The sequence below is a fragment of the Camellia sinensis genome, chromosome 8, assembly GCF_055761805.1.
Source record: "Camellia sinensis isolate YWXY chromosome 8, ASM5576180v1, whole genome shotgun sequence".
NCBI lineage: Eukaryota > Viridiplantae > Streptophyta > Magnoliopsida > Ericales > Theaceae > Camellia > Camellia sinensis.
In genome coordinates, this window is record NC_138968.1 from 125467389 (window position 1) to 125482835 (window position 15447).

Sequence of the window (15447 nt, forward strand, 5' to 3'; positions counted from 1 at the left end):
TTAAGAATTTTTTAGAAGGAAAAATGAAAGAAAAGTGACAAAAATTTAATTGATATTTTATTCATGTCTTCATTTTTTCTTTTTATTTCGCATTCGCCTAAACTTTCAAGCATTTTTTAATTTAATCCCCAAATTTCAATTCATATTAATTTTACACCCAATCTTTCAAAATTTTTGATCAATTTGAGCCCTAACGTCACATTCCATCTACAATTGGACGGAATGTGTTATTGTGGCGGGCAAATTGAATTTTAAGGTATAGTTTGGAGGGCAAATTGATTTTTAAAGTGTAGTTTAGGGATAAAATAAAATTTCAAATGAACTTTGGTGCCACGTCAGCACATTCCGTCTAATTGTAGATGGAATGTGACGGTAGGGTCCAAATTGATCAAATTTTTAAAAGTTTGGGTGTAAAATTGATATTAATTGAAGTGTAGGAAGCAAATTAAAAAATGCGTAGAAATTTGGAGGGCAAAATGTTATTTTCTCCGTGTAACGCCCTCAAAATAACAACATTAAACCCATCAGATAAGACATGCATTTACATATAAATTAACCACATTCTTTTATTCATTAGAGTTCCATTACATAGGTATTACATGTTAACATCAAAACAAAATGCCCTACGGGCTTACAGCTTTCCAAGTTAACACTTGGTTACAACAAAAGAGTACTAACTCGTACACATTAAGCCCTTGGCTTGAAGTTACATGTAATACATCAAAAAGTAAAACAACAACATTATGTCCGCCTCAAGCCTCCCAAGCTATGTCCTTAGAGGTGGCATGCTTCCTGTACCTGAAAATGATATTCCCATATAGGGTGAGCCACAGCCCAGTAGAAATACACTAAACCAACCATGAACAATGACTAAAATATTAGCAATTGATAGATGGTCAACACTGATACATTCACATAAATCACATATTTATGTCAACCGACTCATAAGTCCAAGTTCCTTTTCATTCTCCCTTTTTCAACGGATAGGCTTATAAGCACTAGCCACATTCTCAACAGATATATATAACAACAATATCCACAGATAAGCATATAAGCTATATCCACATTCTACAACAGATATGTATATCAACAATATCCACAGATAAGCATATGAGCTATATCCACACATCACAAAGATAAGCATATAAGCTCTATCTTCACTTCTTTAGACAAGCATATGAGCTGTATCTACGGAGTTCATCCCCTATCTTCTCCCAACACTATCCGGTTTAGAGGTACATCCCCTATCTTCCCCTAAACCGCGGAGTACATCCCCTATCTCCTCCTCTACACATAACGTATACAAACACAATGGTTCTATATACAATCACTCAATACATATTGTTAATGTATTCTATCAACCGTCGAATTCCAGGACACATTTCATTGATTAGTTTCAGTTTGCCTAATCATCATGCATTGTCTACAACAATCACGACTATCCTCCACCGATAGCCCAAAGCAGTTATTTCTAAACAGAAAATAAATGCACAATGGATATTCATTCAACATTTCATTTCCTCATTCTTCTCGATTAATTATCCCAATTAATTAAACAATGTAATTAGGTCAATTCCCATAATTAACATTTCAACCCTTAGGTCCCATTTTCATCAATGATTTAACATTCATTCCATTTCTCTATGCCAAACATGCATCTAGGTTTATTATGAATAAAACCCCAACTTTTGTAAAATTGCACAAAAGCCCCAAACTTTTACCAAATTACCAAACCAACCCCAACATCTCAAAATACCAAAATTTAAAGACAAAATCCATAGAGAGGAGTAGGATATCCCTACCTCGAAGTTTGAGCCAAAAAGGAGATGAAGACTCAAAGATCAACTTGCTCCAAATCCAAACTTTTTCAGATTAAAACAAAGCTCTCAATGCCCTCTATCTTTTTAACAAAGGCCCTAGGCTAGATTAACACCCTAGGGAGATCAATTCTTAGAGAGAATATAAGTGTAGAGAGAGAGGGTCTCGGATTTAGGGTTTGATCAAAAGAAAAGGTGAAAAAGTGATGTTTAAAATCGCTACTGTCCGCTGATATAAAACACGCTCGCTCGAGCGAAGACTTGGTCGCTCGAGCGAAGACTTGGTCGCTCGAGCGACCAGACACAGAAAGCTCTCGCTCGAGCCAAGGAACTCTCGCTCGAGCCAAAAACTCAAAAGTGCGCTCGAGCCACAGATTTCTCGCTCGAGCCAACAACTCAAACCTTCAGGTCTGCAACCAGAAGCACGCTCGAGCGACCAACTACTCGCTCGAGCGAAGAACAAACCAGACCGCTCGAGCCAAGAAAAGCTCGCTCGAGCCAAGAAACACAACTCTCAGGTCCAGAACCAAGTGCAAGCGCTCGCTCGAGCGAAGCCACTCTGGCTCGACCCACCAGACACGAACTCAACTCTCGCTCGAGCGACAAACTCCTGGCTCGAGCGAAGAGCCAAAAATCTGGGCAGCAACACTAGGCTCCCAAACACAACCAACCTGTAACAAACCTGCCCAACACATCCCATACTCAATATACAAAGTAAAAAGGATGCAAACAAGATAATAAACAACTACCAACATCCACGGACTCATGTCCGGATCACTGTACAGCAAGGGTAAACCCGGGATCGCTATACTCCGTTATAAATTTCTTGTCAAATCTTTGAACTTAAGACAACTCTCTCTCCTGGTACGTATACACGAGTGACGAAGATCTTTATTTTTTTTTATTTTTTTATTTTTTTATTTTTTTACCTTGAATCATTTATTTTTTTAGTCGGTGACACAACGTAGCATTATGTTTGATATTTGTTCATTCTCTTATTCTCTTATGTTGTGTTTGATTCATGGATTTAGGAAGAGATTTAAAAGGAGAAATGAAAAAGGTATGTAAAAGTAGATAAAGTATAAGTATATTTTATTTACATTTCACTTTTTTTTTTTTAATTTCATTTTTTCTCAAATCGTTTTTCAAATCTAAGAACCAAACACATCCTTAGGAAGCCAACAATTTTTACGTGGGGCGGCTATTTTAGAACCTTTAAAGGTTGATCGCCATCCACCTTATTCACACACGGGGACCATGCATTTACAACCTTAAATATACAAGAACTGGGATTTGGTTTAGTTTGGTATGTTCGGTATTTAGGTAAAATATTTTACCTAATTAATAATGTCTGTTTTATTATTTTGAATATCGATACAAACTGTTTCTCCCATTAAATCGCACCGAACCGCACCAATTGAAACACTTCGGTTTGGTGATATTTGATTGGTTTAATATCTTTCAAATTTAAGCCCTTTTTTAGTATAGTCATTTGTCAACCATTTCAAATATATCCTATCAATTCATTTAATAAATATTTTACAATTTCTAAATTAACAAAGCAAACAAAAACTAATAACAAATATTAAGACTTTAAGAATAGTGTGTTAGAGTTAATATTATATATAATAAGAGTGTACTAACTTAGGTGATAGGATGATCGGGTTTATTAATTGAAATTAATAATTTATTATACTTAATAATATTATTACATTATTAAATTATATATATATTTTTTAAATACAATATCTGTTAAAACGGTTGGTTTCGGTTAGTTCGGTGCATAAGCTGCTTAAACTAATACTGGACTGAAAGTATTAAAAAAAAAATCAAACTTAAAAACAACATAGACCAATTCTTGTTAAAAAACAAACCAAATACAGACGGTTTGGTTTAGTTCAATTGATTTGGTTAATTTTTTCAATTTTTCTTACCTCCTAGTACCATGATTCTTGAGGTTCACATTTTTTTTTTTGGTTTAGTAGAAATTGGAACGTAAATTTCACGTCCACGAACTCAGATTCTTCCTTGTTGTTTCACCTCCAAATACATAGGATTGTAGTATAAATAGCAAAGCACTAGAGCCCTTCGGTCCATATCAGCCATAGGCAAGAAGTGAAAGGGAAAAAAAAAAAAAAAGAGGCCACAAGAGTGTTCTTGTTCACTTCCATTTTCTCGTCACACAACCAAAAACAAAAACATGGAATTTTCTATTCACACTATACCTATTCCTGATTCAACCAAAAATATGATATCGAAGGTCACTCGACGCTCAGCCAATTATCATCCTAGCATTTGGGGAGATCATTTCCACGTATACGCCTCTCATGTCGTGGTAAAATTGGATTTGCTAGCATTGCACAAATTTAATGTTTGTCTTTAATTTTGTGCATGGTTTTAAATAATAGTATTAGAATATGTATTAGTTGTTGGAACAATCTTCTATGTAAAATAAAATAACTTGAAACAACTCAAACAAATAAAAATAAATTACTTACATAATTTATTTTACCGAAATGAACAAGTACAAAAATAGATAAAGTCAAGTGTGAGACACGCTGTCCTTAAGACAGATTCGCCTCGCTCCGGTACTTATGGATAAATGGCGTGTATCTCCCAGGATACAATGATCTACACAAATTGTAGTAACACTCCAAACAATTTATACGGCGAACTAGAACCTGTGTTCTATACTATTTGAAATTTTTCCTAAAACTAATATGAAGAATAACAATGCAAAAGAGAAAAAACGGGAAGCAAGATTGATTTTCTGGACGTCAGAAATTTGTTGGAACAATTCTGAATTTATAGGCAAGTAGTGATTGTTGGAACAGGTTCAAGTTTGAATTGAACAAGTGCAAAACAACTTGGACAGATACAGTTCAAATTTGAACAAGTATGAAGCAGATTTGAATCTGTCTAGGAACAGATTGAAACTGTCCGGAACTACAGCATTTTTAAACCTACTTAGATAGTTTAATCTGTTGAACCTACTTGCAGACACTCACTTAGAGATTCACAGAGCCTATATTCATGTAACAGATATGGTTTAAAATGGAAATGGCTTTATATCTGTTGTTGCATCTCAGCATTGCATGCTTTATAAAAGAGAGATAGACTGTTTTATCATGAGCATGGCATGAGCATATTCCTCTTTAGTCTTGTCATGGTTCATATGTTGTGTAGTATATCTTTACTGGGTTGCGGCTCACCTTATAAGCGAAACCATTTCAGGTACAAGTGCTATGCCTCCGCCAAGGCATTGACTTGCGATGACTCGGAGCTGAGGCTTCATTTTTGGTTTTATTGTTATTTGTTGAATGTAAGCCCAGGGCTGTATTTGCGTTGAGTTGAAACTCCATTTTGTGTAACCAAGAATGTTCTTGGATAAATTTGTAAGCCTGTAGGGCACTTATTATCTGTTTGGCTTCTATTTCATACTTGTTGTAAAATGCATGCTTGGGATTGGAACTGGGGCATTGAGATGTGAACAACATGTATTTGCCATTTGGAATTTAATGGAAATGGATGTATGTAATAGTTAACTATATATGTGTGTTTGTCTATCAGGTGGTTTTGTTACATAAATAAATATACTCCGCCCAATTTTCAGGGCATTACATGTGGTCTAAGGCTTTTCATGGGGAGGCATTTTCCATTCATTTTTATTTTTTTATTTTTTATTAGCTTTGATACTTGGTGGCATATACAGACGTAAGATTTCAATATAGAAGGGACAAACAGATATATTAATAAATAAAAAAAATTATAAAAAAACTACAACATTAATTTCTACATTTAGATCTCAAAGTTTCATATTATATAAAGCCAACTATTTAAAGCTTTTAAAAATTCAAACGAACAGACCATTTAAAGTTTTTAAAACTTAAAAGAAACAAATTTATATAATTTAGAGATAATTAAAACCGACAATTAGCTTCCATGTGTTTGGTTTCGACTTTATTCATAATATTACTGTTTAAGTTTAAAAGTTAGGGGTAAATTATTTATAAGTCCTATTTGGAAGACTCAAGTTACATATAGTCTTGTGAAAAAAATTATGTTCCTGTAAGTCCTGTGGGTTTCTTGTTGACACATTTACCCCCAATATTATTTGATAACCTAATTAATGGCAATATCATATAGGAAATCCAATGTTACCATAAATTGTGATCATATCTATGTGATTAGGAATTTGAATTTTAAAATTGACGTTCCATATATAAGAAATCCAATTTTATCATAAATTGCGATCATATCTATAGAGTTGGGACTTTGACTGTGGTGTGGTGTATAATGGTATTATTGCCACCCCCATTTTATGTTTGTTCATTAAAATGTGTACAAGTTAAGGGACTTTCAAGTTGCTGCATTTGTTGCTCTTGACAACGTTAATGTCTTAACCCAGGTTAATGTGAACGTAGTGGCAGTTTACGTCAACCTGATTTACTTTGAAACATAAAGTGAATGTGATGGATTCACACGTTAGTGGCCATTGCGTCAAGTTTATTGGCACAATTTGAAAGAGAAACGGATCTATTTTTTATATGAAATATAAATAGCCCAATATAAATGTGAGTTCACATTGAATGCGTAAGTTACATTCCCATACGTAGCCCAATTGGGCAACGAGACAATGACGCACTCGGAACATCCACCAATCGTTGGTTCTAAACTATGAAACACAATGTCAAAGTGTACACACTGATGAAGTCAATGTGACGTTAACATTGAATCTAATGTAGAAAAATGGAATGTGACAATGGGAATCCTCAAATGTATATCCTCAAATCTTGATGACAATGTGTACATGACTTTTGAAAATAGGATGTGATGTCAACAAATGTGGGTTCATATTGATACATTTTGTAAGTCAACACTTGGGTCTTCTAGTACACTACAAGAAATTTGAGTTTTGGCGACGTTTATTTAACGACGTTTTATTAAACGCCACATTTTATAATATTTAACGACTTTTTTTAAACGTTGTTTTTTGTTTAAATCAAAACGGCACCGTTTCATTAACCAAAGGCGTTTGAAAATGCCTTCGAATGTCCTATATCTCTTCCTCTCTTAAGTGGGTGAGCGGGTGAATATCAAATATAACATTTTGTAGCCCTGATCTCTGAGGCTATGTTTGGATTGAGTGATTTGGAGAGAAAAGAAAAGAAATGGAGAGATATGTATTTCTCTTACTTGTTGGATAACTTAAGTGGAGAGAAATGGAAAGAAATTGAGAGAAATGGAGAGAAACTCATTTCTCTTATAAGCCTCATTTTCAATCTTCCCAAAAGTGGAGAGATTGGGAGAGAAAATAAATCACTATTTTCATAATACCAATTTTGTCCCTATAAAAATAAAAGAAATAAAATGATTGAAAATATAAAATGGTTATTTTGGTAATATAACATAAAATAATTTCTTTTCTTTTCTCTTAATGAAATCCAACCAAACAATAATGAAAGAAATCACAATCATTTCTTTTCTTTTATTTCTTCCTTTTCCAAACAAAAAGAAGAGAAATCACAATCATTTCTTTTTTTTTTTCTTTTCTTTTATAACGTTTCTCTCCTAGGTTACCAAACATAGTGAGTCTTTCACCCTCTCGCTCTCGTTCATCTCTCGTTCTCCTTCATCTCTCGCTGTAGCCTTAATCGACTCTCTCTCGATTTCGATTTTGAAATCTATGTTTGGGTGATTCTTTCTCAATTTCGAAGCTTATTTTGAATCGGAGAATAATTGTTAAAGCCTTTGTAAACCCTTATTTTGAATCCTCACGCCTTCAAATCTCGCCTCTCTCTCAACCCTCTCTAAACCCTTATCATTCTCACAATGTTGCTCAAGAGCGGTGTCATCTTTTAGAGCGATTTCGATTTCGAAGCTCCACCGCCACCACTGACGAGGTAGCGACCACCATCGGCGAGCAATTTCTATTTCGAAGCTCCAGAGTGTCTTTCTCTCTCTCTCTAGATCTCTCTCTTCAGCTTTGAGATTCAGAGATTCAGATCGGTCTCAGTGATTTCATCTTAGAATGATTTCGATTTTGAAGTTCTCTCTCTCGATTTCAAAGCTCCAGCGAGGTATCGATTTCTCTCTCTCTCTCTCTCTCTCTCTCTCAAGCCCTTCATTCCCGTATCTCTCGATTTGGTATTTATTTGCTTGGAAACCTGTTCAATTTCTTCTTTTGTTTGCTTTGTCATTCTTTCTTAATATGTTGTTTTTTGTTTTCAGAAAATGCTAGATGTGCTTGTGATTATGACATTTGTTGGATTTGAGATCACTTACACTTGTATGGTTAAAATCTGGTTGGTAGCTTAGCCAGACTGTGGGAATTTGTTGCGGGAAGATTAGATTTCTAATAACTAGTTGAATTTCAGTTGTGCAGTTAGCATTATTAAACTGAATTTATCTTCTTACTGAGTCAATGGCCTGTTCTGAATAATCTTTTTTTTGACTCATTCTGTATTTTGTTATCATTTTCATTTTGCATTAATTGCCTACTTTAATGTCTGGACTTTTACTAGTAAACGCAAAAAATCATCTACCACTCTTTCAAATACTGTTAGGTATTTGACATCTCAACTCTACAAATAGAAATAGAACAAATACAGGTGCTGCATACTACATACTCATCAAGTGTGCAACTTATCCCATTGCCTAGTTTAATTGAAGCACTTGAGGAATTGGATTTAAACAATGCAATTGGAGGCCTTTAAACAATGAACGTTTTATATTAGAATAACTCATAAAATAATCATTATTTAGAACGGAGGGAGGAATAAGCTAGGGTTGAAATGTCCTCATATTAGAATGACTGATGGGAATTTATTTTGGTCTTGTAGCATTTTTCCCCCTCTTTCCTTATGACCTACTACTGGCTAGGGCCTTGTTTTATAAACATTCCCCAAATTTTTGTATCCGTGTTGGATTTAGTAATGCAACGCAAATAAGGTCAGCAGTTAGACAGTAAAAAGCTGTCTAGATGGAGAACTCCACATATACATTGCCTAAACACATAAACATCATATTAAGGCTCTGTTTTTTCGACTAAAAAAGCCACTTTTTGGCTATTTAAGCCAAAAAAAAAAGAGAGTTTGTTTTTCGGCTTAAAAAGCTAACAATTGAAAAGAAAGAAGCAGCTAAGAGACTTTTCTACTTCAGAAGTGCTTCAGGTAAGTTGTCCTTATATACAGAATTCAATGTGTCATCTTTTCTACTTCAGGACTTTGCAATTATTTACAATAGATTCTTATTTCAGGGAATTGACATTAAAGAAATGCTTGCTGGTGCATCATTGATGGATGAGGGAAATAGGGCCACTGTGGTAAAGATTTATTATTCATTCTCTTATTATTATTACTATTATTTTTAAGTCATTGTTGTCTTCTGATAGTAGTTTTGTTACTTGAGTAGCCAAACTATTCTCGTCTTCTCAAGCAACTGAATAATGGACTTTCTACAATTGTGAGAAATGCATTTTCATCTTCTTCACTTTCTTCATCTTCTCATTCTTCTCCTCCATATTTCTTTTTTTTGGCCTTGCAAAGGATGGTCCATCTCTTTCTTGCTATACAAAGGTATTGTTATATGTTGAGGTGTGTGTCTCCCACAATAGTTGCGTACCTTTTGTGTAGTCTATTGAGATTAAATATTATATACAAAAAAAAAAATAGGTGAGGATTTGGTGTATTTGCAAAGGTTATTTTTCTTGCATAGTCAATGAAATGGGAGTGGGTGGAGATGTTCATTGGTGTAAACTAATCATGAGGGGGAAATTAAAGTTAAAAATTGGTTGGTTCTGTTTTAAAAAATGATTAATCAAATCAGTTTAGATTTACTTATTCATTATGAGAAAGCTGTTCGATTAGACCATTATCAGAATTGCACAACCCACTCAAATCTTTCACTGAACTACGAGTCTTTTTTTTCTGTTTCATTCAGAATCTCAGATCCTATGACAACTTGGTCTTTTTTTATTTTGACAAATTGGATTCATTGTATAACTAGGAAAATTAGTGGGGCGTAATGCATTTTCACAAATTTTATGTCATTCCTAGATAGTTGGCCCTTGTTTCTATGTCATTCCTGTAATTGAATGATGAAATTCTAGAAGTTTCATATCTTACAAAGCCATAAGATATGTATCTAGTTCAAAATGGAAAGTTTAGTTTGCTTATCCCTCCATGGCTTTTGGTTAGTTCAAGTGTTCTTTGCATATTTTTTGTAGTACTTGGGGCTCTAGGTATTAAAGGCACTGTTATGCACATTCCCCTAGTGTTAGTATTCTTTTTCATATATGAATTGTAGAGACTGTTGGTCATTACTGCATCTACAAAATTTTGGGATGATGCTCTTCAATCTTTTTGTTCTTTTAACGTTCTAAATTATACATTCTTTTTTTAAGCTTATATTGACTATCTTATGCATTTGATATGCTTTGCAGTCATGCAATTCTTAGGTATCTTGCTTGTGCATTTCCTGGAGTAGTTGATCACTGGTGAGAATTGTTGCTTCTTTTTTGCAATTAGTTTGCCTATAAGGACCTGTGTTTTAGCATTGACACGACAATTCTAGTTGGGCCAAATGGTTCTATTGAAATGACAATTCTAGAAGCTTAAATTTGTTCACTTTAATTTGCACAAAACCCTCCCAGAAATCTACTGTTGTGTGTACAATATAACATGAGTCTACCATTTGATCAACATATAGGCTATAGTTTGAAAACATCACAATACAAGCTTGTTGTAATACTTTAACTTGAATTGCACATACGCTTCCAAATCAGTTTTTTTTTTTTTTTTTTGGGAAAGTTTGTGGGTTTTGTTAATTGTGTGATATTCATTGTCTTGTTGTAAGGAGGAATTTTTGGGTTTTAGGTCATAGACCCACCCATGGTTTTGATGGCTGAGACTGTTGTGTTGATACGATGAACAAGCATTCTTATGCGGAATTTGAAGATGAATTATTGTGATTTTCAGCATAGCAATGCCTTTATGTCTCCTAATCAGGAGATTATAGGCTCTATTTCTATTCCTGATTGGAAGGGTTCGGTTGTTTGTCCAATACCTCGGCGAGTTGCACTCTTGACTAACAATCCTATGAGGCCTTTGAGATGTCATGTGAGGTGATTAAATGTTTTATCTACTATTTTATGATCATTTATTTGAAATTACATTGATTATATGTTTAGATGAATTCAAATTTCTTTTTTTCTTGGAATAACAGCCATCAAGCTGAGGTATTTGATTCAAAAGCAGGGGCAGAACTTCTTGACATAATTCTCAAGTGGGTATTAGTTCATATTATGTTTTAGGGCCTTATTAATGTGTGTCCTAAGTGCACATTTATTTGAATGATTTTGATTGTACAAGCATAGAATGTACAATCATTTTAACCTTCATAACATGTGCCTTTAACAAAATCCTGTATTTTAAATTTTAATATACATATGTAGAACTACTTGCCTGTCTTTGTGTACATTTTTGTTCATGGCCATATGTGCATGTGTGCATAAAAAGTTTGTTTTTGACATAATAAGAAAGGCATGGCCGTATTAATAGGTGTTTTGAGGAAGGGGTTGGGAGCTGTTTAACCGCTTAGAGGGGTGTTTGACTTGTTTTATGTTCGAATATGAAGCAGAGCAGATGTGATTTCCATTTTGGGCTTTCTGAATAGTTTTATGGATTACTTTCATTAGTTTTCTAGAACTGCAGCCAAATGCTATTTTTATTATTATTGTTTCTTCACATTTGCTGCTTGGTTGTATATCAGAAACTGAATTGCTTGGAGTCATTTGTTCTAGATTCAGGATATCTAGGATTGGTATTTTGAATTGTAAATAAAGTTTAGTAGTTATATTTTATCTATCAATCCAACCCCTGAGGTTTTTATGCTAGTATGTAAAGATGTGAGCTTTTAATATGTAGGTGCTTGGATAGCTAGAAAACTGCAACTTTTTTGTTTTATGGGTTTTCCTTTATTGGATACATATGTTGAATAGAGAATGTTGGTTGTTTCTGTTTGTAGTTTGTTACCTGCTATTAACTGTCTCATTCACATGATTAGTACATTTATATCATGTACCTAGCCTGCATCTGTTTATTATCTCCATCTCATTTTCTGATAGGTTCATCTTCATCTCATTATACATGTTCCTGTTAGATAACTTGATACATGTTCATGTTTAACTCTTGTTACATGGTGCTTCTATTACAAAATGTGATCGCTCATCCATTGTCTACATTTCTTTTTAGATTGGTGACCTTGGCTTATCAAAGGTAAAACAACACACTTTAGTAGAAATTCCCTTCAAGCCTGCTCGTGTTCTCCTTAAAGTATTGGTCAACGATATCCCACATTGGCACATAGTGTTATTAGACAAGTATTCTGGTTCTAAACTAAATCTTCTGTTCTGTGTCAGGATTTTACTGGTGTTCCAGCTGTGGTCAACCTTGCTTGTACAGCGATTCTAACAAGATCAATCCTTTGGTGTCATTCTCATTAACTGCCTTTGTATTGTCCCTTGAGAATTAGTTATATTGAGCTTGAACTCCAAAGGAACAAGGAGAGATTTTCTTTTCTAAAATGGGGGTCGAGCGCTTTTCATAACATGCTTGTTGTTCCTCCATGTTCTGGTATTGTTCATCAGGTATGGGAGTTAACATAGCTGCTTTGGCAAATTATAGTGTTTCAATATATTGAATTGCTTATCTATTTTTTTTCTTCTTTTTTTGTTTTTGTTTTTGTTTTTCATGCAATTTTCTTTAAACACTTTCAGTTTTCCTCTTCAGGCTTTGTTTAAAAAAAAAAAAAACTTTTAAATTTTTATTCTTTTACAAAGTGAAGCAAGATTTGATAATTTCAGTTGGCTTACGCTTTAAGTTTTTCCTTTCAGGCTTAGTTAATTTTTAAAGTGAAGTGAGTTTGTTAATTTGTTAAATTTTCTTGTATATAATATGATGTTACTAAGTAGATTGTCATGATGAACATGCAGGTTAATCTTGAATATCTTGGAAGGGTTGTTTTTAACTCTGATGGCATGCTCTATCCCGATAGTGTGGTTGGAACTGATTCTCACACTACTATATTAGATGGGTTAGGAGTTGCTGGTTGGGGAGTTGGATGTATTGAAGCAGAGGCAGTGATGCTTGGTCAGGTAAATAATGCACTTGATGTGATAAAACTGCAGGAAGGTTTTTCCCAGACCTATGATTGAATGGTGTATTTGTTTTGTTTTCTGAAAAGCATTATTTCATCGTAACTGCTTTGTTTATGGTGATTGTGCCGGTTTTGTTAGCACACTCATTTTCTTGCTTATATGCTATTGAAGTGCCTGGTGAGGCATCACCCCCATCACCCTATGACATATGCATATTATGGTCAATATTGCAGCTTGTGAATGCAGAAGCTTTAAGTTGTATTTTCCTACATTCTGTATTGCGTATAATGGAACTTAATTATCATATTCTCTATCACTTTAGTATTATTTCTTGTATATACATATTACATGCTTAAATAAGAATTATTTAGTCACATATGACAGCCAATGAGTATGGTGTTACCTAGTGTGGTTGGATTCAAGTTGTCTGGAAAATTAAACAATGGTGTCACAACTACTGATTTGGTTTTAACTGTGACCCAAATGCTAAGGAAGCATGGTGTTGTTGGTAAATTTGTTGAGTTCTATGGTAATAAAAATTTAAGCCTTAGTAATTTTCAACTGCCATGATTTCGTCCACAACAGGTCTAACTCACTAATATGTCCTTCACGTAGGAGAAGGCGTGGGTAAAATATCATAAGCTGACAGGGCCACTATTGCCAATATGTCTCCTGAGTATGGTGCAACAATAGGGTTCTTTCCTGTTGACAAGGTTACTTTGTAATATCTGAAATTGACTGGAAGAAGTGATGAAACTGTAAGTATTTTCAACCTTCATGTGTGTGCATAAATCTAATGACCATGATGTTTGATGTATGTCTCATCTTATTGCTTTTATTTAAATTTTCACGAGGTTGTACTTATCTGTGTTAAAATTCAGGTGGCAATGATTGAAGCATATTTGCGTGCAAATAACATGTTTGTTGACTATAATGAGGTAAGACTTTGTCCCTTTCTCTTCTCATAATTTACTCCTGTAAGTTCCATTTGGGATATAACTATTTGCCTCGATTTAGCTTTTACAAAATTTTTGACTTACATTGGTTTTAACAGTATTTCCTAGAATTAAATAAATTTGTATCTATTGTAGACTCATGTATATATCAACCTTCACAGAGAAATCTTATTTCAACTCCACCAACTAGTGGGACTATTCTTCCAGGGATCACACGAAAAACTGTCATCGACATTGCCCGTGATCATGGGTTCCATGTAGTTATTCTTGCAACACAGAACTTGCACACAGGCTTGGTTATGTTGTGCTAAAATATGTTCTTTCGATTGGAATTTGGCTTGTAAGAAACTAAATACTCTCTCTGTGTTTGTAATTTGTTATGTCAATTTCTTGAATGTGGTATTACAGCTCATTAAGAATGTACATGAATGAGGCGTGTGGTTGTCTAACATGGTGAGGCAATTTTTGACCTGGTTCTCATTAAGAATGTACATGCCATTAGATTTGTATTTGCATTCATGTTAACATAGTAAATGTGTGTTTTATTTGCCTTTGTTACTGATGGTGTGACGTGTGTAGCTACTTTTCTCTTTGTGCTTTGGCATTAATATTCTTAGTAATCTTTTATAGTTTATTTTTCTTTTTTTAGAGAAACATTACGTTGAGTATGACATGGGATTGTGTACTTTCTAATAGTTTGAAATATCCAAGGTTAATTTGACCTAATGTGACTATTTAAAATAACATTCAGTAGCTTGAACTTCTCATATTTATTTTTGTTATCTATTTACTGCACTTCTTTTATTGGCTTATTATTATTATTATTATTATTATTATTATTATTATTATTATTATTATTATTATTATTATTATTATGTTTTACGATTGGCAGAGACCAAGAGGATTGAAGGCCATGGGAAGTAGCATGAAAAGCGATTCAAAATGACGATGAAGGATGGATGGGGGTTGGGTGTTTTGGTTCACTTTGTTCTTATTTTTTGTGTTAAAATCCTTTGGATTTTTATTTCTCTTCTTTTTTTCTTTTTTTCCCTCTGATCTGATTGGGGGGTTAGGTGTTTTGGTTCACTTTCTTCTTATTTTTTGTGTTAAATGGGGGAGTGGTGAGAGAGAGAGAGAAGAGGGTAATGTTATTTTATGGCTTTGTATATAATGTAGCAATTTTTTGATTAAGAATTGTGAATTCAATTTTTGAATATGTTATTTTGTGGGTAACAGTGATTGGATATTAAATTGAATGGGAAAATGAATTGATGCTATATTTGCTATTTGAATGGGAGTTATTATTTCATATTAGTGTTATTTCGTTTTATTACAAGTATTCTTTTAGTTTGATCACATAAAATTAGAACAATTTCAAAAAAAAAAAAAAGATGGCGTTTCTAAAACGCCACTATAAGGGTTGGAAAATTTTAAAATTAACAAAAAACCTATGACGGCGTTTCTAAAACGTCGCTAAACCCATCAATATAGACATGTATTGATATAAATAAAAGTT

The 15447-nt window shown here is 33.8% G+C and overlaps 1 protein-coding gene and 1 long non-coding RNA gene across 10 annotated transcripts; both read left to right on the plus strand.

Moving 5' to 3' along the window:
• Positions 1-7415: 7415 nt before the first annotated feature.
• On the plus strand, positions 7416-12277 carry LOC145797095 (uncharacterized). 5 transcript variants are annotated; one of them, XR_014338168.1, is made up of 6 exons: positions 7416-7897; positions 8049-9141; positions 10261-10314; positions 10674-10941; positions 11043-12151; positions 12238-12277. It is a non-coding gene; the product is annotated as an uncharacterized LOC145797095 (long non-coding RNA). The 5 variants fall into 5 exon arrangements; XR_014338167.1 differs by having other exon boundaries at positions 7416-9141; XR_014338170.1 differs by having other exon boundaries at positions 7416-9141; positions 10677-10941.
• On the plus strand, positions 12278-15220 carry LOC114311279 (aconitate hydratase). Of its 5 annotated transcripts, none has more exons than XR_014338172.1 (6): positions 12278-12305; positions 12811-12972; positions 13591-13733; positions 13857-13913; positions 14093-14188; positions 14824-15219. XR_014338172.1 is itself a non-coding variant. In XM_082883361.1 (6 exons), exons 1-3 carry the CDS (start codon positions 12427-12429, stop codon positions 13666-13668), a joined length of 279 nt encoding a protein of 92 aa, XP_082739487.1. In that variant the 5' UTR covers positions 12284-12426; the 3' UTR covers positions 13669-13733; positions 13857-13913; positions 14093-14271; positions 14824-15220. The 5 variants fall into 5 exon arrangements, 4 of the variants coding, with proteins under 4 accessions (XP_082739487.1, XP_082739489.1, XP_082739488.1 ...); XM_082883361.1 differs by having other exon boundaries at positions 12284-12465; positions 14093-14271; positions 14824-15220; XM_082883363.1 differs by lacking the exon at positions 14093-14188 and having other exon boundaries at positions 12284-12465; positions 14824-15220.
• Positions 15221-15447: the final 227 nt, after the last annotated feature.

Excerpts from the sequence above, each read along its gene's own strand:
- LOC114311279 (XM_082883361.1), top strand. The coding sequence starts at position 12,427 with ATGCTTGTTGTTCCTCCATGTTCTGGTATTGTTCATCAG. Across the intron at positions 12,466-12,810 it reads GTTCTGGTATTGTTCATCAG|GTTAATCTTGAATATCTTGG; the intron begins GTATGGGAGTTA and ends ATGAACATGCAG. Across the intron at positions 12,973-13,590 it reads AGGCAGTGATGCTTGGTCAG|GAGAAGGCGTGGGTAAAATA; the intron begins GTAAATAATGCA and ends TCCTTCACGTAG.